This window comes from Pimephales promelas, chromosome 23, assembly GCF_988280905.1.
Source record: "Pimephales promelas chromosome 23, fPimPro1.hap1.1, whole genome shotgun sequence".
Classification (NCBI taxonomy): Eukaryota; Metazoa; Chordata; class Actinopteri; order Cypriniformes; family Leuciscidae; genus Pimephales; species Pimephales promelas.
Window position 1 is genome coordinate 4,312,501 of NC_142791.1, and position 23,616 is coordinate 4,336,116.

General features: G+C 36.1%; 1 protein-coding gene across 1 annotated transcript in view; it reads left to right on the plus strand.

The window, feature by feature from the left end:
• The first annotated feature begins 5,040 nt into the window (after positions 1-5,040).
• The window catches only part of opcml (opioid binding protein/cell adhesion molecule-like), a 241,637-nt gene continuing 223,061 nt past the window's right edge, over positions 5,041-23,616 (plus strand). Inside the window, exons 1-2 of the mRNA XM_089126127.1 lie at positions 5,041-5,128; positions 12,661-12,792. Of these exons, the coding sequence (XP_088982253.1) occupies positions 12,778-12,792 (15 nt within the window). The 5' untranslated portion in view covers positions 5,041-5,128; positions 12,661-12,777. The remainder of the gene's footprint in view (positions 5,129-12,660; positions 12,793-23,616) is intronic.

Below are 23,616 nucleotides of genomic sequence, written 5' to 3' on the forward strand. Positions count from 1 at the left end.
CATTTACATGACATTCCAGTCAAGATTTTAGAGATATAGGACAACAGGATTTTTTTTTTTTTTAGAACTATATCCTATAGCAAATCACCATTATACAGTATGGGGCTAGTTGTCACAATGAACTCTTTCTTCCAAACTAAAATTCCAGTATGATATTTTTTGCTCCGGAGTAAATATTAAAACCACACCGACCTAAAACAAAGGCAGATTTTAACCAAAATTCTGAACTTTATTCTCAGGATGAGGGTATTATAAATTAAAAGTTAGGTTAGGGTAAGTTATCACACTCATAGAAATATATACACAGTGACTTCGAAAAAATTGCCCGACTTATTGAGTGGAGAAAAGGCCCAGAGTCCCTTACATCATTTACTATCAACGGCCTCTTCCTGTTTTTGGTGTGGCTCATTGAAAGTCTGTTTGGAGAGATGCTACCTTGTTCCCATGCCCAGTCCATCTGCTGCCCTCTCTGCGTGAGATCCATTTGCTCAGCACCAATGTTTGATCTCAAAGACACTTTATTCTCACAGTATGGCCACAGACAGAACCCGAGGAGGGCAATAGGCAAAACAGTCTGGATCTTATTGAGCAAGTGAAAATTAGATGCTGGTCATTTAAATCTAATAAACAATTTCAACTCAACCATGAAAGGGGGTCACAGCTGCTCATATTTCCCCCACACTCAGCATAAACAAGACGACGACTCGCATGATACGCTATTTTATTTTTTACAGCATATACTCGTACAACAATTTGAGGACTTGTTATTTACTGTGGTACCAACACAGAGGAGGGGGTCACTCGAGTAACACACCATCAATAGCATCTTTTGTGACACGAGCTTGTTTGCCCTGTGATCAGGGTTAAGTTAATGAGCCTTGTAAAAGCCAGGAGAAACTCGATTAGTTTGATGGAGTACTGAAGCAGAGATCTGCCCAGAGGATTTCATAATGGTCTTCTCAGAGGTGAGGACGAAACTGCAAATAGTAAATCAGCTCTGAAGAGAAGCCTGAAAGGGCAAAAATACAAAAACACTAACTGGAGAAAGCCATTATGATGTAGCTTTTATGTTACAAGTATATATGTAGCCCACTCATTATGAAACATATATAAAGCCTTGATTCATCAGACCTTGATAATTGATTAGGCCTTTTTAGGCTTACTCAAAGGGGATTTTAGGAGAAAACTCCTCCGGCAATGTCACCCAGAAACGTAAAAACTATTTCGACTATGTCCACATGAGGGCAGAATTTAGTTATATATCAAATGAAGATTACTGGATGCAAGAATTTACAGAGAAATAATAAATATATGGAGATACATTTATTTAGAACAAATATAAGGAGAAGCATAATGATTGCTTTGACATGGTAAAATGAATTGCTTTAACAATCATTGAATATGCATATCACCATTATCTGAAAACTATACCTTTTAAAGATTGTTTATAAACTCTTTAAAGCAAGATGTAGTAGGCCTAATAAATGTTCGGTGACTAATTGCTTCACGACCTAAAAAAACCCGTTCCATTATATTCAAATGAATTATTTGATTTGTGTTGCCTATGTTTTATTCCATTTAAAATATAACTAATTTAAATCAAAGTATTTTTTTTTACATCTTTTATTATTTTGCGAAAATTCTACATTCTATACACAAGAAAAGATTGTCAGGATCAAAGCTAAATTCAATTTATTTCTTCATGAGAAGGACTAGCACGCCAGTTTGGAGAACAGAATAGGCTACTTGAAAAAGAAGATTTGTAATATTTTTCCATTAATATTTTTGATTGATGAATGGTCATGTGCACTTGATTTTTTTATGTATACATTTGTAATTTTGTATTTTGTTGTATATTTTAGTCCTATTCCAATGGCGGTTTTGATCAATAATGTTGAACCATAGAGGGCGCTAAGCTTCAAGTCGTCGTGTTGAAGGTGTACAGGTGCGTAATTGTCTATGGTAATTAATTGTGGAGGAGTAAGGTAAGTTAACGTGGAACCACAAGCCCTCTTTTTAGACAGCTCATCTGTTTTTAACTTGACTTAAAACGAAAAAGGGGAATGAGAGATGTAAAGTAAACTGTACTCGCTTTATTGAGTTTATTAAGAATGTCTTTGATCTATTTTATGTCGTTGTTTCATTATCACGGATGTTGGATGCACATTGCTGTCGCAGTAGCAAGAAAAAGTAGGGCTATGTGTGAGTTTAGGTTGGTTGGTACTATGTATGTTTGTTCATCCTGTCATTAAATGTTAATTTCAGTGTTGAGGAGCTGCTTGAAAGAAAAGCAAAATCTTAATTTTTGTAGGCTACTAAAAATCTAAACACTAACGGGAGAAGAACACTATGGTTAGGTGCTACTACATCAGTGTTATCAACAAAATATGTTGATCCAGTTATGATATAATAACGTAACAATTTCAGATACAGCCTTAATTTTTCCTAGTTTTTTCCTGGTTTGGTTATGCAAGTGGTGTAGAAATGTGCTCTGCACACTGTGCAAATAGAAAAGTATTGAACATGTCACCTTTGCTAATTTTTTTTTTCAAACGGAGGACGAGTCACATTATACAGAATTTCTTAAGTCTTGCAGGCATTTATCTGAAACCTTTCTTGAGTGATTGGTTCCCATTATCCAATTAAGGCCCGACACGCTATGACTTTCAAATTCCCATCTTTCTCACTCCTTGCGTTTTTGGTCTACTGACATTAGTTCCTGTAACTTTTTTCCTGAGAGCTTGGTGAAAACAGACGGTGGGATGGAAAACGACAGCCAATTATTCCTCTCGTCAGTTCGTTTGTTTCCTGTATCTCTTGTTGTCGTTCGGAACCAAAGGTTGAGCGTTGCTAGCGATTTCTAGCTAATGTCCAATTAAGACTGATGTGGGCTTTTTGTGCCTGTATCAAGGGAAGTGAACTGGTGTGATGATGGATGCTGTGCATGCCATGTGGGATGAGCTGGAAGCCTGAATGTTTGCTTAGACCCAACATGATTCGGTAATGGATCTCTAATCTTGTTGAGAGAGGAGAGCTGTGGGGGAAAAGAGTCTGAGAGAAAAAAAAAACAATAAGCAAGGACCTTTGTCATGCTCTGCTGCTGCCTGGGAAACCTTGATTACGGTTGTTAAAAGCTGTTCGCCACAGCTGAAATAGAAGGTGAAAAGTAACTAGGCCGTAGCACGACGTACATTAATGGGTCTCTGCATGAACTGATGACAAGATCAATAACTCAGACCTTGTTTTTAAGAACTGCTGCTTGGAAGGGATAGTTCACCTAAAAATAAGACTTTTCTTCAAAACACAAATGACCCTCCATTGAAAGTCCCAAAACGTTCCTAAGGAGATTGTACACACACACACACACACAATGTTTTTATACTGTATATCTGTATATTATATCCCTTTATAGACCATTTCACAAGATGTAAACAAGACTGGTCCAGAAGCACTTCCTGTTTCAGTTTGTAACTGTTTTCTTTATTTCACATGTAAAGAAAACATCTTAAAGATGTTTGTTTAACTTTTTGATTCAGTTTTAAATGTTCTGTTGGTTGTATTTTATCCCAGCTTTTATGTAGTGTTAAAAAACTGAAACAGGAAGCGCTTCTGGACCAGTGTTGTTTACATCTTGTGAAATGGTCTATACTAACACCACGCCAAAAACAACACAAAAACGTCACAAAACTTTCTACGCTTTTACATTTTTAAAAAACCTTTAACTATTTTTATTAGGGATGCACAATATATCGGCCAGCCCAGCATATCGGTATCGGCCGATATATGTTCATTTTTAATGTTATCGTTATCGGCCTGGTAAGAAAATGTGGCCGATATATTAAAACCGATAAATAATGTATTATTCCCTTCAGCTGAGACACTTGTTGAGAACTGTTTTTATGTTTTTGAATTTCTTGAAATATGATTAAAATCTCTTCAAAAAATGAAAATCTGGTTCGGGACAACTGTCATATCGGCTATACAACACTATAATGAGAACATCATTATAATTGTGCGCTTGGGACATGGATTTAATTCTGAGACTTTTGTTTTTGTAATCAGGCTCTCAAAATTAGATAAAAATTTGGATTTAAGTTTATCGGCCGATATATCGGTTATCGGCTTTCAAATATAAAGAATTATCGGTTATCGGTATCGGCCAAAATTTTAATATCGGTGCATCCCTAATTTTTATACCATATTTACAAATGAGGATGTTACTTAAGGGAGGTTTTTGGAGATTTTGTCAAGTTTTGGTCTCTTCTGGGTACAAATTTGTCCCCAAAATATAGTTAAGTAGGTACACACACACACTCACACTCTCTCTATTAATATCCCCATAGCAAGTATCTTTTCACGTATCTCAGTTCAAAGTCCCCCATCAAAGCTTAAAAGTGTCTTTTTAAAGTGGAGAGAAAGAAAATACCAGTTTAATTCAAAGTAACACAGACCCAGAAGTTAACGTGTATTCCAGCCTCTGAACTGTGACAGCGCAGAGAATGTGTGTTATCTGAGCGGTGTAATGTCAGCCTGTATGGTGGGAGAAACTGACCTTGCAGTCATTCAACAAAGCAGAAGGGAAGGTGAATGACAGGCTGCTTAGAGCTGTGTACGAGGTGAAGATATTCCCTGTTTATTCCCAGCGGTCTCACATCTGTGTGGAGGCTGATAATAGGCAGGGAAGAGGAACACCTGTTCACATGATGACTCATGTGAGAGCTAGAGGAAGAAGCAAGGTTGGGTCCAAAGTCATAACTGGGAACTGCTGAAAATGCATAATCGGGGTCCCGGCAGACCCTGTTCAGTCTGCACAATAAATATGATGTGGTATCAGTATACTGGGGTCTCCAATAATACGTTTCTGCCAGTTAGAGTTGCCTCTTGAGCAACACAAGATTAAATGAAATACATTTTCTCAAATATATTATCTCGTTATTTCATCTGACTTCATAAATGAAAAGTGTTTTAATGATATCTGAGCATCATTAAAAGTGATTGAATGTTTGATTAACTCTTACCTATATTTTACCCCTTCATTTTAGGAAGCTATGTCGCTCCGAGGTCATCACGCCTTGTTTAACGTGGGTCTCACAATCACAATCTCGGCAGCTTCGGTCACTAAACAGAGGTAATTGCTATATATCTGAGACTGGTCGCATTCACGCTTACACAATCAAACATACTTTGATATAGCCCCCGTGATTGCATACACTTGAAATTAAAGTGACGTTTACTTCAGTAGAGGTATGGCCACCTACAGATATACTGTAGGTCAACCAACTTTACTTGTCTTTTAATAGCTTTGGATTGGCCAAACTCTAGCTTTGAACAACAAATTAGCTTTGAACACTCATATTAAAAAATATGTATGTAATTACAATTAGTATATTTTTTTTAATGGGACATGAAGTGAAAAATAGTGATATTGCTTAAATATATTGAATAGTGATTATATTTGTTTAAAAAATATAATGCTTTTGTAATAAAATATTCTTCACTATTTATTATTTTTAATAAAGTTCTTTAATTTATGCACCATAAAATATATATAAAAAACATTATACATTTGAATATATCAATATTTTTTAAGCTAAATATATTTTGTATATATTATTTGTAATAAAAACAAGGGTAATACTTTACATTATTGATGTAAAGCATTTGTTTATTTTAATTTTCTTCCTCGATTTCTATATAATTTTAACATTAAACATTAACATTTGTTAATATATTATGAACTACCATTATTTTAATAATCATTAATCAAGATTATTAATAAATATAAAAAATGTTTTTAATGAACCATTTCATTAAATAAAAAAGAAACATAGAGAACATTATCGCAAAAGTATTTTTTGTTATTGACCCAAGAAAATCACTGATATTCTCACTGTAAAAAAGTTGCTGCCCTAAATTAAGTACAATCAACTTGGATGTTTAGGTCATTTCAACTTAATTTACATTAAACTGACTGAAAACATTAGTTAAATCTTGCATTAAATCTTGTGTGTGTTTTTATACACACAATTTTGAAAATGTTGATCAGTTTAAGCAATGTAAAAACACTTATTGGTCAAATATCTTTTTTTATTTTATTTTTTTACAGTGTCGCAGGTGTACAATGTTGAATCTCAGAGATGGAAAGGATATAAATGTCTGGCCAATAATCTGAAAAAACTCTATTACTCTTATTTTCCCAAACTGCATTTGTATGTTAAGTTTATAAGTTTAAGTGTAAAATGATTAATGTTGACTTTCAACTGCAGACGATGAGCAGAACACTTACATATCCTCTTATAATTTTCCAAACCACACAGTTTTCAATCAAGTGAACCAGAAATTTGTAATGCTGTAAAGTTTCTAAGTTGTCCTTGTTTGCCCTCCATCACTATTTTGCTGCAAATGCAGAAGAGAAATGAAACTGACGACTGTGCAAGAGCTGCAGGATGTTGCTGTGTTGCGGTGTGCATGTTGAGATATTGGCCACGTGCCGGACTCTCAGCAGTCACAATAGTTCTCAAAGAGATTCTGCAAGTGTGTGTGTGCTAATGAGCGTGAATGTAAATATATAAGCAGAATATTTATGTGGTCGTATCAGACACCTGGAAGAAAGCAGCTGTGCTGAGCTCAGAGGCATACACTTGTGATTTACAAAACACGTCTGCAAAACCTTGTGCTGTACAGCTGGGTAAAAAAAACAACAAGTGGCGAACAGCTGTCATCACCAAAAGCACTAACTCTGCAGAAGGTTCTGAGATTTACACAGAATTCATATCTTGACTACATTTTGACCATGTTTGTACTAGAGCCCGACTGATAAAAGATTTTGAAGGCTGATACCGATTTTTAAAATCCGATACTCCGATATATCGGCGCATATTTTTTTTTTTATTTCAGAAACGTGCAACAAAACATTAACATAGTACCCTAACATTAGTTATTTGAACTTATTTATGAGTTTTAACTAAAATAATATGATAATGCATTTTAAAAAGAAACTTGTTTTTTTCATTGTCACAACAGAACAGACTGATGACAGTGGCATTAGCTAGCTATGTGGTTAGCTGTCTATGATGAGCCATAATTTAGTAATGGTTTAACAATTTAGTTATATTTTCAATTTAAAAAGGCCAAGGAGAGATGATCCGTCTCATTTCTATTACTGTCACGAGCTATTAAAGAAATGCTTCAGTGACATTGTCAAAAGTTAAAAGGACAGTCAGTCAACTACACTGTAACAACGTAACGTAACTATTACTAACTAATTCCGCTTCACTTTCGGCTTATTTAACAGAAGCAAAACTGGACATGATAGTCACAAATTTTGTCATGCTTATTTGAGTCAAGAGAACTGATTGGGATGATCTTTTAATTGTTATTCAAGCAATATATGTATCGTGACCAACTCAACGAGTGTTCCCAACAGGAATGGTGTAGGGTGCCCTCTGGTGGACAAACTATACAACTCCAACACTCATGACATGGTTCAGGTGTGTTTTGTCCGTTTTTATATTATTTTTGAAATATTCATTTATCGGCCATTATAATTGCCGATACCGATAGCTTGGAAAATGCCTAATGTCGGCCGATAATATCGGCCTGCCGATATATCGGTCTGGCAGTTTGTACAGTCAAAACAAAAAAATGTAGTAAATAGCAATGTAACGATACCCTCATGTTACAATTCGATACATATCCCGATACTGAACGCACGCTACGATATTATTGCGATATTCCAAGATGTGGTAAAAGGTTAACAAAAAATGTACTTTTGATCACAGGTGGAAAGAGTACACAGCTTCTTCATAACTTGAGGAAAAGTACAGATACCTCTTGCTAAATTTTACTCAAGTACAAGTAAAAGTACTACAGTCAGATGTCAACTTAAGTACCCTGGAGAATGTAAAAGGAATTGAAAGTAAAATCAAGTTATTTTCATCTATTTACCATGTTGTTTTATTTAACATTTCAGAAAATTTCAGAAAAATTCAGTAAATTGAGATAGTCTGGTGAAGTGGGGCCACAGGTTGGCACCGGCTGCGTCGTCATTGTTTCATCCATGGTTTCGTCTCTTATTTAAATCTGACCATTGAGTTGACTTTGAGGGAAAGCTGAAGGTGATTGCTGATAGGCTGTCCCAATCAGTGGCGCCTGCACAATCCAATCACGTTGGAGTAGTACATTTTACTGTGAATCACTTTGTGATGTTTATCTGTAAAAAAGTGCTATATAAATACATTTACTTACTTACTTACGTTTGAGAGGGAAACTACAAATTGAGTGTTTCCGAGATTTGTAATTTTTTTTAAAGTAGTAACGGGCACTTACGGTTATGTATAGATATGTAGCAGAGTAAAGAGTGCAATATTTCCATCTCAAATGTACATTACGTGAGTGAAGTCATGAGTACTCCTCAAAAATGATACTCGAGTAAAAGTACAGATCCCTTAAAATTGTACTTAAGTACTGTACTCAAGTATATACTGTGTTACTGTTCGGCTCTGCTGTTGGTTAGAATGCTAAATTTGGTACATTGTGGGTGTAAATGAATAGGCTTGGACTTGGTGCTGGTAACCCAATTCACAGGACAATGGTGACACCAGAATAAAAATATTCATGATTCTGAAGCTGAAAATACTGAATTATTTCAGACAAATATCCTTGCACCCTATCACTGACTAGATATATTTGAAATAATGTAGGCCTCTTTTTACTGGTAACATAAGAAGCCGAAAATATTCCCAGCATACTGGTAACATAAGACATTTGACATTATCAGGACCCAAAAATATTCGCCCATTGCATTATTATACATTGTATTCAACATTATATATAGCAGTTTATTGTTTTACTGACAACAAAACTCTGTAAACTTACATTTTTTTCTCACAGTAATTTTCATTTTCATGAACAATAAATACATTATTGTCACTATCCTCAATACATGTTGCATTTTTTATTGCGATATATTGTGACACAATATATTGTTGTTACAGCCCTCATTTTTTTATTTTGTAGAAAATAATAAGCATTGCTTGTTCATACTTTAAATTTAAATCGTTGGTATAATTATATATTAATATATGAAGAGTTCAGATGCAAAAGCCTCTAAGGGCCAATTGAAATTTTCTTGAATGATCATTTTTATCAAGCTTGTATATTTAAGTTCAGTAATTTCACTTAAATTGCAATGAGGATTACCTATTAATTGTCATTTAAGTGAAATTACTGGACTTGAATATATAAGCTTGATAAAAAATGATCATTTTAGAGGAAAATTTCAAATGGCACTTAGAGGCTTTTGCATCTGAACTCTTCATATAGTTATTACATAAATATAGTACTTGTTTGTGAAACACAAAAGAATAAATTCTTGAAGTCTTGTGCATTTAAATGGTCAATAAATACAGTAAAATAGTAATATTGTGAAAAATGTTCTTTCTTTCTTTCTCTCAGCCCTTGAAGCAGTTACTGTACACTTAAAGTATTGTCCAGTCGACCACAGCAACTGCAGAAAAGCAACTGTATGTCATACTTTGATGTCCTTTGATAATAATATTTCCCCAAAGTGGCATTTTAAATGACTTTTCTCTCAAAAGTCAGAAATGGTTTTCAAGTATATCAAGAAGTGAATGCATTTCCATTATTATGGCCCTAAACTGTTTACTGACTATCTACACACATTCATAAATATAAATTTGAGTTTTGCTCCAAGCGGTAATCCCAGACTGGCCAAATGCAGTCAAGCGGGTCAAACGTGTCACACTCGTGTTAGATAAGGCTTGGCAATATGCTTCAAGTGCTTGTAGAGTTGTGTGTGTATATCTGAGTGTGTGTTTGTGAGTTAATGCTGATGAAAGAATAAAGATAGATAAAAAAACCATAGAGCTGTGAACACTAAAACAACGCATGCTCACTTTAGGTCACTCTTTAAATAGCTTAACAGGGTAATCTTTACTTGTAGTTCCAAAAATAGCCACCAGACAGAGCAGTTGCTCAAATTATAGTGTCTTTGCTAAGACAGAACATCGTGTTTTAGTCTAAATAGCCGAGATAGTGGAAACACTTGCAAGGATTATTTCGTTTGTAGATAATATCATTGAGTCTTATTTATTTGAGACCTTTCGCCCTCACTGTAAATACATCAAAACATGTTGAAAATACAAAAGACGAGACAGAAAACACAGAATAGCAAGTCTTTGGTACGTTAATTGCTCCCCAAAATACAATAGGATGTGGGTGTGCAGTCTCCTTGGTAACAGTGTGCAGACATCCATACTAGGAAAACAGGGAAAGTAAGTAGGTGAGACTGCAAGGCCGTGTTAGGTAGAACAGTGTTATTGTATGACAATTCAAATTTATTCATAAATGCTGTCAGAGTCACAAGGTGTTTTTTTTAAATATATTGTGTCAGTTTCAAATATATTATGATGAAACTGCGAGATATCAGGACCTATATGACCATGATTCCCAAACAGAGTTTTTATTTTTTTATTTTGCTTTGTTAAACTAAAAAAACAAAAAAATGTAAAAAAGATTTAAATTATTATTTAATTTACACATTCAGTTTAACACATTTTTGAGAAAACAAAACAATTTAAGATGTGAAAGTGTTAGGTCCGGAAGTCAGGATAACACTTGGATATCTAATTTACACTTCTTTGCAACCATGGATCCCCCCCCCCCCCCCCCCAATCCTCTCAGCCATTCAAAAACATGTTAAACTTAATGCCGTTACAGTATACAGATTCTGAATTAGCCTTGTTTTTCCAACAGTATTGATCGTCTTTAGCTTTAATGTGATTAATGACAATAATCATATTAATGTGCGGTAACAAGAGCTTCACATTTCACATTTTTGGCTACTTGAGCCTTATTGATGAAACTGTATAGTCCTTATGGCAAACAAAGTTGTGCAAAACTTATGACTGAGTGTTAAATATTTGAAATATACAGCAGCTGAACTCTGTAGTTAACAAAAACACCAGACTGTGCTCAGTAGGCCAGAACAGAATGGGCCGATTCAATTTGTTTCTCAGTCAGTTTTTTTTTTGTGTGCCTAGACCGCTCAAGAAAATATTCCATAATCAATATAAATATATGCACTGGTTTTGTTCTGCTATATGAAACGGCAATAAGTAGTAACAGCAAGAGCCAGCCATGCAGCGCAATCTTTAATTAAGTGTTTTAACGAGCAAGAGGACAGAATGCATGGTCATCAATAACCGTTTTACCATGTGCTATTATGTACATGTTCATGTTCTGTGCTGTCTAAATAGTCTTGTGATGATTGAATAGGATTGAATATAATGCATACATGTATATATGCTGTCAAACCTAACTTTAATTTTGTTTTTATATAAAATGTGTGTAGTGTGTACATGTATATCAAAACCACTAAGTCTGTCTGACACATTTTCTTTTAAATTAGCATTTTTTTTTTTAAATTAGGCTCCTATGTTCAGTCATTTCACGTTAATTGCAATGAAAATGTTATTAGTCAGTTATGCTGCGTTCACACTGCAGGGGCTTAATGCTCAATTCCGATTTTTTTGTTGTTGATAAAATTAGTTTTTTTTGCAAGGTCGTTCACATTTCCAATTAAATGCAACCTTTTGTGATCTCCTGTGTGAGCGTGAAATGACCAGATGTGACCCGCATGTGCAGAAGAGTAGTCAACGGTCAACGTGGCCTGGGTCGCATTTGAAAAGATCGGATCTGTGTATTTCAGACTGTCATGAAAAGACTGTCAGTGACAGGTCGCATTGGGGGAAAAAAAATCGAAATTGGGTCGTTGCAGTGTCAAGTCAAGTCAAGTATATTAATAGCGCTTTTCACATTATAGATTGCATCAAAGCAGCTTCATAGTATCAATCAAAACATAATAACAATGTTTGTTTCTTAGTGGAAAAACACTCACGTTTGGTAGAGCTGATCTGAAATCAAATGCCTAGTTTTCAAAAATGTCACTTTAGTCAGTTCACTGTTTTTAATTGTCTTGTGTGTCCATGGATGCTTTTTTTTTTTTTTTGCAAATATATCTAAGTCCACCTCTTTGGACAACAAGACAGACATTGGTTACGTAAGCAATAAGGTACGAGAGGCTGTCCTGTATCGTCAATAAGTAACAACTGAAGGGTGTTGTTATGCACGATGCGAAGCGGAGTAACCCCTTCAGCCGCTACTTATTCACGATACACTTGCCTCAAGTACCTTATTGCTTTTATAAAATGGCTACCACACAATAAAAATATTAAAGTAAAAAAAAAAGAATGTGTTAGAGCAACTTACATGAAGTAAAATCACTAAAAGCCTTCCTTCCGCTAGAAAAAAAAATAGTCCCTGACCGTGAACAGCAACAACGTTCCAATGTGTAATCTCAAAGTCCTTTTAGGCAAGTCATGCCACTCGGCCGCCATCTTGGCAACGCCTCCGAGCAGCTATTTCAGACTAACAAGACCAGGCTCCTATCTAAATGAATGAGCAGAGACTCAGAACTTTGAGCCGTTTTGGATGAACTGTATCACAGATTAGTCTGTGAAATGCTTGTATTCCCCTGCTGTTGCTTGTTGATAGTTGGCATGCGTCTTGATGTTGTGGGCTTATTTTATTTGTGTCTAACTGCGGGACTGCCATTTTTGTTTTCTTGTTTCCTTTTAGGAAGTGATCTCTGCTCAGGAGTGCATTTTTGCATGTTGTGAAACTTTCAATTTGGGCTAATGATGAGCCGAGACTGTCTGATCTACCACCCGCAGGCTCTCTCTTGTAGATGCCAAAATGGTAGTTGCCAAGGTAAGTCTGTGCCTTTTAATGTTGCTTTAATCTGTAAAATAACTGGTTATACCTGATCAATCCAACCAGAGTGTTGGTGGTTCAAAATTGGCTGGATGAATGTAAAGAGCCTCTCGAAAACATATTCATTATTTGTCCTATTCTCTGTGCTGCATGTGAGCCAAAAGCTGTGGTTCAGTGATATTTTAGGACTATTGTTCAATCCATAGTAACACCCTAGCAGCCCGTTGAACATCAAATGCTTAGAAACACCTACAGTAGCAACCCCTAGCTTGCCATAGAACTGCCTTTCTAAGCGAGTTGCATGCACTTTTTGCTAATACTTTTGGGTGCTTTATTAAGTGAGTCAAAGTATTCTGCAATTGTATTCCCTTCAACTCAACCAGATATTTATTTAAATGATCTCCTTTTGAATTTTGCAGAAATAAGAAAATCATTCAAGTTTGGAACAACTTAATGTGTTAGTAGATTTTATTTTGGGGTGAGCTATTCTATATGGAGTAAACTATAGAATGAAAACATTTTGCTGTTTGTTTGCACATCCCATTCTGTAATAACTGGTGGTCCAATTAGTCCAATTTGGTGTCGGTTATGGCACAGAAAATCCCACTCCAACTTTAAGATGGATTTAAGAGAAAGAAAAACAGTTAGCTTTAAATATGTAAATCTCCCACTGACTCCAACATTCATAAAACAGTACGTCAGAAGCAGGATGTCTTGTTATAATTTAAATAACTCTTTAATTTACTCTAGCACCCTGGAAGACTTTTGGCTTGCTGAGCTCTTCATAAATCCAAGTCTCGAATGTATTACAGATATTTTTGTGCTGGCCACAGGATAGAAATCTAACATTTTTAATGAGCAATTACCTTCTGTAATGGGTTATTTTATGGTTCGTTTAATTTAAACCAATAGCTCGTCTGTGGGACTAACACATTCCTTGCGGTCTCTTTGACAGGAATGCTTATATCCGCCGAAACTTAAACTAAGTTTGTAAATTCACTTAGCATTTAAACTCTCTGCTGTGTGAAAAGGTCTAGTTTCTTAATGAAGTAGAATAAACATAAAACAACGGGATTTTTTTTTAGGTAATTTGCCGAATTACACATTTAAACTTAAGAATTAGGTTTTGACTTGCTCAAATATCTAATCATACAAATTATATACAAAACGTTTTTTTTTTCCAATGTTGACTTATGTTTAAGAAATAGAAAATATTAGACAGTTTTTGAACACTTTCCACAGTTTTCAGACAGTTTAGTACAACTTTCAAGAAGCCATTGCGGATACTGTAAATGATCCGAACTGTGAATTTTGTGATCTGTTCCACCACTACAACCTGATATTTCAACGATTTCTCATCTAGAGGCGTCATATACGACGTTTTTGCCAAAGCGTAGACATCCAATGCACATGGCACCCTTTAGCGTCAATATAACACTCACAGGGTAAGTGTAGGTTTACTGTAGGTCTGGGGTAGGGGAAGGGTTAGACCACTAGGAGGTGCCTTCTGCCCCATATATATCTGCAGACTGATCTCATGAAATGGCGTATGTATGACACGCCTATTCGTATTTCCATTTTTGGCGTGCGATCAACACGCATAATCGCTTTTCAGCGTGTTTATGAACGCTGTTGACCACCCTAGGAAAAAAAATATCGCTACCCAGATGTAGATCTACATTTTGCTTCATTTCGCTTGGACATTTAATGGTGTACATACATGTGGAATCACTCGGTCATTTAACCGCATAGACATACACGCATACACACGGATAGCTCAAAATGCGTATAGATAACACGCCACTTGACTTGAAATTGGCGTGTATGTTTACGCAAAAGTCATGATGCCATGTTGATATCTGCGTCTCATATTGACGCTAAAGGGTGCCAAGTGCGTTGAATGAATGCCAAGGCGTCATAATATATGACGCCTTGGGATGAGAACGATATTTATATCAAATATAATCCAGTGATTCTCAGCTTCATATCATCAAGATCTCCTTGTCCGTATTTGATGGTTAACTAATAATAAACATGAGCAACTGGATTTTGGTCCAGTGAGTCTTCCGTGTGGGCGGGGCCACCTAGTGTGGCATTGCAGAAATATATGCAACTGAGAAAATATGTTTTTTTTAGTGCGACTTTTTCTTTGCCTTTGACTTACCTAAGCGGTAAGCCTAGCAGCAAAAAGGTACTGTATCATCAGAGCAAGTATGGTACATTAGATATATCACAGCAGGACTTATCTACATAGCACACGGTGAAAAATATATTAGCAATGCCGTTTTTTTATGGGGGGTCTCTTGTGTGTGCGTGTGTGCTCATTGCTGCTTAGCCTGGAACACATGATTATTCGAGTCGTCTTCACCCAAAGTGACATTCAGTGTAATCACACCACATTCTGAGTTTTGCCTATTGTGCATGTAATTAGTAGGTTAGACACTGTTGATTATATCTCTCCAACCTGAAAGCGCAACATCACATGTCTCTGTGCTGGTGTACCATTGAACCTAGCCATTGAGAGTGGATCAAAGCATATCAAGTTTTACTTTTTTATTATTATTATCCGCTAGCTAAAACTTGCAGATACTTCAACCAGAGGAAACTTCAGAGAAATTGAGTTTGTCACACTGCTCCAGTCTCCTACTTTGTTCTCCTCTCCCAAATCCATGAGTGTTCATACAGATTATATTCAACACAAAAAGACTGATGAATGGCACTGCAAAGTTGATCTAAGCGTTGGGTTTTAGCCGAATGGCTCAGCGCGTTCATGATTCATCCGAGGTAGCGCTGATTTGGAGAGACTTTGGGGTGTGCTCAGGTGTCAATGAGCATGTGTGGCATGTCACCAAGCTCATCTGGAGAGAATACGAGCAGATAGTGACCCGAACTGAGGGGCTGCACAACTGAGCAAATTTATTTCTGCATTATGCATATAAGAGGAAGTGTGCCACAAAAAACTGAATCCCAATCAGCCAGCTGTGCAGAAACTGAGAAAAGCATCCAAGAATGCAATTTGGTTTTCCAACTTGGAATGGTTATTGGTAATTTCCATTGCCTCTCAATGTATCTGGCTGCTTTTTCCTCCACCCGACCTCATTTCAGCAAATTTACTGTTGTGAATGTTATAGTAACGGAATTTCCTCAGTCACCCAGTAGCTGTAAAAAAACAATGTTGAACACAGGTCATGCTGGGCGTCAGGATATTTTACACAGCAACAGACTGGAACCACAACCGTATTGGGCCATTCTCTTAAACCAAGTTATTTATTTTTTGTCAATACATGAGATTGGAAACAGAACCATTGTTTTTGATTTGTTGGATACATAGTGGTTTACCACAGTGTTTGCAAGTTAACAATATTTGTGATGGAGCACTGTTAAAAGCTTTCACAGCCTTTTGTTCACAACCCTCCTAAATAATAATAAACATGAACAACCTGCCGGTTTTGGGTCGGCAGGTTGAGAAGTCGTCTCTTATGCTTACCGAGGCTGCATTTATTTTCTCAAATACAGTAATAACAACAATATTGAACTGCTCCAAGGGTTGAGGATCCAAATGCAGTTTTAATGAAGGGCAATCCAAAAACAGGCAATAGGTCAAAACACAGAGTAAACAGTCCAAATACTAACGGGGTCAAAAGGGCTCAGGCAAAAACAGAGATATCCAATAATAACAGGAAGAAGCTAAAACAAGATACAGGAAACCAGGGGAATGCTCAGAATGGCAGTTTGACACGAGACAAGACTTCGCATATTTAGATTAGACTATCCATGGTAATGACACACACAGGTGGAAGTAATCAAACAATAATGACTATAGGCAATGGGTTATGGGAAGTGTAGTTGTTGATTGAGTGGCAATAGTCTGTTCACTATCAAGGGCACTCAAGTTGGTGATCGTGACAAATTGTGTAATATCACTTAAATTAAAATGTAATTTATTCCTGTGATCGGAAAGCTTCGATCTGGTTTCAGAAGTTCTTGAATACGCTGATTTGGTGCTCAAGAAACATTTATTATTATCACAGGTAAATAACAATATTTGAATCATCCAATATGTGGATGGCATGCAAATAAAATATTTTTCTCTTTAAATAAATTCTGATATTTAAAAGGCAATTAATCCTGAATATATTTGCCCTATTTTTGTTAAGCTCACCCTAAAGGGCAAAAGAGCGTCTTGTTCAGCTCAGACATACAGCTTGTAATAATTTTCTTGTTTTCAGCTCCTTTTCTCCAGAGGACAAGCATCAGTTCTACCAATAAAACCTCTCTGTTAGTGCGAACCATCCCATAGCCAGCTGAATGAAATTTTCTGTTGTTCCATTCCTGTTTCACATGTCCAGAAAATGAGGTGAGATTTCTCAAGAGAATGATAGTAGATGATATCTGGCAATAATAGCGTTTATGTGTTTTGTTGGCCCTGCAAAATAGAAGTTGATTGTTTCACAGACCTTTCACTGACACCGCAGCTTCATGTTTCCATGTTTGTGCCGTAAATAATAATGAAATAATGTCATTATCAGTGTTACTCTTTTTATTGTGACATGTTTTTCTGCTGTCATTTCTTATACTTCCTTGAACGCAAATGCTAATCAGTCTGTCAATCATGTACCAGCGTTAATGAAATGGTGACCTGTTTTTTTAATGTTAGCTTGCAGAGTTGATGTACGCTGACTTTTTAATGCAAAAACAAACTCTTGAAGTCAGGCATGTTAATTCAGGTTAAAGGATTGCATATCTTGTGCAGACTAAGTAACGCATATAAATCGGTTGTTTATGTTTTTTGATCCCTGCGGGATTCATAATTCTTTAGTTTAGATCTGAACTCATTTTTACCTTGGAAAATAACAAGCTCTGATTCCAGGCATTTTGTTCTAGGCATGTTCATAATTGTCAACACATTCTTGTTATAAAACACACGTTTTTGCAAACAATGATTTAAAAATGAATGTGCGAAAAACGAAGAGGTTTGTATACAAACTTCTCAAAAAAAGTGCAGACAGATATAAATTCACAGCCTGAAGTTCTATGTGTCTGTTTATCTAGACGACAAATTGTGTACCTATCTGACACTTCGCCACATAGCCAAATGTTCTCATCTATAATACTGTTTGGGATGATTACATATCCGCAGCTTGATTTGTTAAACTTGATAATCTTTTCCGCATGTTCTTATAAAATAATTGTTCTTCTCGGGATGTTCTTCTAAATTGGATGACAGCTTCCCCACCGGGTGGGCATGATGAACTCTTGCCAATAGGGAGCAAACTAAGCAAGCAGAAAATGTCATTACAGCTCGATTCGAAAGCCTCATCTGTCTCCCTGTCGGCAGGTTAGCTTCTCCTACCACAGAAGCTTCACAAACCTGTAACTAGTTTAAAAAGTTATTTTCAATTTGTCATCAAATTCCCAAATTATGTAATATAGTTGAAAAGGTTTGGGAGGCACAATGGTTTGATTTCGTTAGGCTCAATGTTCATTACAAATCATTTTCTTGCTGAAGTTGGATTTTTTTTTTGTAATTATAAACGGTGTAATTAAACTATTAGCCTATATTTGATTGGTTTTGCATCCTAAATCTATTGTGCTGAAAGTTATTGAAGCAAATCTTGCATTATTAAAGTCTCATAAACAGAACAACTAGGTCTGCACAAACATTTTGTTATTCCAGGTCAATAAGTCTCGTTTTTCTGGAAAATTATGCTGGAAATTGTAGACTGTAGCCCTGACCTTCACATCACAGAGACATTGGATGGGTCTTATCTTTTAATCTAATATCTTGAGACGGCAGAAGGTCCCAAATCCCAGTTAGGATCCTGTATCTGTTCCTTTCTGCAGCAAAACGTTAAACCTTCAGTTGGTGTAGAATTGACCTTTACTTGAGATCATAAGACTTCTGCTCTTGGGATTTTATGGATAATGGTGATCAGTATTCTAACATTTTTGATTAGCTCTTCTTGTATGGCAGTTTCATGGGGCAAACAAAAATTAAAGCATCATACAGTTTGAGGAAATCTCAAGTTTCGCTCATTGGTGACCCAATATCTCATTCAAAAAGAAGTGAGTAACATGCCGTCACAAAATGAAAAGAAGAAAGAAATAGAGCAGAAAAGAGATTTAACAGACAGCGTTTGTGTCCCTCAGATTTGTGTAGGTTATTTGTGAACACTATTCCCCTTTTCTCCATTAAACTCAAAGTCAGTGGTCTAAATTCAAGAGACAGATATGTGCTGTTGTCAAGACCCTGAAACTATTTCTGTCATTCTACATTAGGTCCACCTTTCTCCTTTTTCTGTTCTGAATGGAGACAATCAAACGTCTCATTAATAAGGCGCACTGCATAGATCATAGAGACTTTGTCGAATTGTTTTCATTTCTTTAACTCAACATAGCAAAAAAATGAGGCTTTGATGCTTCTTTAGGGTTTCTGAGTACTAGATGAGTCATGCATGCATATACTGTATACAGCGGTTGGACAATGAAACTGAAAGCCTGGCCAATATAGCATGACTTGGTTGCCAATCTTCACAGATTTATTCCATCAGTGAGAACAGAGTGTGAAGGTTGAATTTAGCAATAGCATAGCTGTACATAAAACATTGCAATGCACACAACATATTGGGGGAAAATTGTTCTAAAGAGGACAAAATTGTTGGTGAGCATCTCACTGGCTTTCTCTCTTTGTGGTAATATCAGTATACCTCCACAAAACCATATCGAACAGGAATAACCTCGCGTCGTTCTCCACACGGCCCTCACTCGTCTAGGCTCGCCACAGTAAACATGATGAACGGCGACTGTAGAACGCAAAAGCCCAATCGTGGACATTTTGGGCAATCTCAAAACACAACTTTAGGCGGACTCACTCATCACTAGTAGCCTTCACTGTTGTTTACTACTGTGCGGTTACCGGTAGGCGTGGCCTCCTTGGGCAGCGAAGCGAGTGCATTCTGGGAGTTGTTGTCTTACATAAGTCAGAAATACATTTTCTGGCTTTTCTCACTCTAGAAAGCTCCAAATTCAAAAATAATTTCACATTTCTTCGATGTGAACTTCTAAAGGTTTTTCTATTCTTTGTACAGTTTTGTACCCCAACAATAGGAAGCTCAAGCTCAGTGGCCTTTCAACTGATTCTAAATCTATTTTTTTACTTACAAAATGGTGATGAGTGACCTGAGAATAACCATTTCCATGTCTGTAATAGTATTTCCGTGTTATTTTGATGCATTAAAAAAGTTGGCAGTCAAAATTAAAACTGTTGGGTTATAGATATACTTCATTCTCTCTGACAAACAACAATCGATAGTGAATTACAGTATGTATACTTTTATACGTTTTTGCATTGCTGTGTTTTTTATAAGGGGAATCCACAGCTCAGTACTCACTTCTCATGTGTGCTTTTAAACAAGCTGCTTTTTTATTCTACTAGGGATGGGCAACGATTAATCGCGATTAATCGCATCCAAAATAAAAGTTTGTGTTTACATAATATATGTTTGTGTAATGTGTATAATTAATTTGTATATATAAATACCCACACACGCATGTATATATTTAAGAAAAATGTGTTATTAATATATCAAATATTTATATTTATATATAATATTAATTGTGAATAAATATATATAAAATATATACATGCACATATTTCTTAAATATATACATGCATGTGTGGGTATTTATATATACAAATTAATTATACACACTACACAAACATATATTATGTAAAAACAAACTTTTATTTTGGATGCGATTAATCGCGATTAATCGTTGCCCATTCCTACTACTCACACATTTTTTGGAACTTTTACCTGAGTATACATATATTTTCAGTACTCTTTCCACCCCTGATATTAGGTGATGTTTTTAATAAAAGTGTAGCAATGAGGATAATGCTGAAAGTACATCTAGCCATTTCTCAAAAGTTTCTGGTGCTGCTAATGAACGAGATGCTCTGTGCTTACATTAACACGGCATGACTGTCTGAGATAGCAGATGCCTTGTGCCACAGCTGAGGGCCATGTGTGATATGTGAGTGTATGCGTTTGTGTGTGTCAAATGACACTCGAGTGGCGGCTCAGCAGAGAAATCTCTAAGCTGGATGAGACATCTCATGTCAGTAATCAAAGAGAGGCAGAGAGATTGAGGGCGAGACAGACACTGAGAAATAATGGTACAGGCTTGGCGGGGGAATGCGGGTGAAGTGAGGGATTGGGAGATTGATGAGGGATGATGATGATGAAATGATAGGATGGGGGTTTGGATGCTCAGATGGCTTAAGGCAGCCAATCTCCCCCCCAGAGAGATGGGAGCCACAGTGGTGGTCGTGTCTCTGTTTGTATTGCTAAAGCATCGTGTACACACACACACTGCTCTGAACAGACTCCATATTTCACTCTGGGACATCAAATTCTTAGTCACGTTTTTCTCAAATGATCCAATCACAAGCTGTCAGTGCTAGGTATGAATGCTTCGTTAAGTTTGTGTGTATTAAATAAACAGTATACAAACTCAAACTTATTTATCAGTTAGTTTCTACATTTCTTTTTCATCTAATAGTTATATTTTATCAATTATCAAAAGTGATTGTAAATAGTTTTACGATAACATTGGTTCATGGTTGTGTGATCTAATTGTGTAAATTGGGAGTATATACAGTAATTGAGTTTGAGTTTTTGAAAAAATGGCTGTAAACATCTGAAAATCTGTCTTGGCAGATTATTTGTGATCTGATGCCTATTTACTGTGCGTATTCTGAAAAGCATATTGATTCTGGACCACTTTAACTAAGGTCTGTGACAGTCTACTTCTTGTACCATACTTGTCAAGTTTTGGATTTGAAAATAAGGGAAATTTTCCGACGCTTACCGTGAGCAGTCCCACCACCCCAACCAAGCTCCAGTATCCCTTACATATTAATACAGGTGTCATAGCCTATTTGCATATTTTCTTTTCATTTAACATTGCTTGTCTTTACATTTACATTTTATTTTCATTCCACACATTCTTTTAATTTCATATTGTTTTTCTTTTACAGTTTTTTCCTTTTCATTTCACATACATTTTCTTTACTCTCTTAGTGAGTTATTGTACAAATTTTTTGCAGACTTTCTCGTGCTAACATACATCATTCCTTCCCCCGTGTGAGATGCTAAAGTCACAGTTACAAAACGCGTGACTGTCCCCCACCCTGCTCCTCTTTGTTTCCCCCGCGTTGTCGCTTATCATCTGACTTCGCGACAACTGTCACCTACAGTACCTGTAGTTATCGCGAGGCTAGTGACAGAGCTCAGATTGGGAATGTTTTTTTTTACTCCGCCCGGGGTATTATATTTTAATAACGCAGGTTAAAATACAGGAGATTTACTGGAAAATACTAATACGGGAAGACGGCGGGAAAAAAAGATTAAATACGGGACTTTCCCGGCCAAAACGGGATACTTGACAGGTATGCTTTGTTACAAGTGAATTATTGAAAACATAAATTAGATTCCCTCCCTATTGCCCAGAGCTGAATACATAAACTCCCAAAGTATTGTCTACTTCCTTGACACTCTATTCCCCCCTTTTTTTCTCCCCTCACCCCCTCAGTTTACACCCATGATGCCTTTGGATGTGCAGAGATTCAGACTGATTACTGATGTGTAAGATAAAGATGGCAGTATCAAGCACAATTTCATGTGCTGGCTTTTATTTCCCACAAGGGAACAGATCATTGGAGTTGTTTGGCTTGTTTTTTTTTATTATACATGTGCCAGTACTCTTCTTCATGATTTCCTTTTTAATCCTTCCAAAAATCTCAGATTAAGTAAATTAATTGTCCATCATATGGACACTTTATCCTTGCACCCAAAAAATTAATTTCAATCATGTTGTCATAAGCTGTTTTTGCTGTTCATGCATTTCTTTTGATGCAACAAATGTTCATTGTGACCACATCTGGCATCTGGAAACTCCAAAACAAGATCCACAAAAGTAGTCCACATGACAGATTTTTTTAACTGGTTCATTCCAATAGACCTTAGTCAGGTTAGATATATGAAAAGGAGGATGTGAGGAATAGTCTAGTACAATGAATAAAGGTCCTCACATCATTTTTACAATTCACAACTTTCAAAGTTCCCGAACAACGCTATATCAGTGGAAAAAAGACATTAAACATATGTAGGCCTACTTCTTTTTCTCACAACTTTATTTTCATTCCTGTCAAAAATGTAATTTGGTGTTGTTACCCTGCCTAAGGTCTATGAGCCAATGGATTTCCAAATTAGACTGAACTTAAATAAATTCAACTCACTGATTTAATGATCTGCTCACAGCAATTCTTGAATTTCAATGTGTTCTTCGTACACAGCTAACGTTTATTTATTTATTAACTCCAATACCTCATTGTCATTATGTAGTGCACCATCATTTATTTTACATAAGAAGGAACGTTGTGAAAGGAAAGGATTGAGAAAGGTTGAGTAATCGATGACAGGATTTTCATTTTTTGGTTGAAATATTCAAAAATAAAATGAACAGTAAGATCCACTGAGGTAAAACAAGTGCACTTACTCAGAGGCAGCTTTTCTCCAGCTTGCAGTATATTATTATTCATTATTTTAAAGATGAGCTGTAAGTCGCTTTGAAAAGAAAGTGTTTGAGAGTTGAAAGTTATAAAGAAATCCGAAGCTGGAATGATTTGACTCCGCCATCATGTGTAAACCCTTAGGGAGGAATCACACAGACACATATAGGTGTGTTAACAGAAGTAACGTGTCAGTCTACATGCGTTCAAACAACCATCTTCAAGTACGTGAGTTAAGATGATGT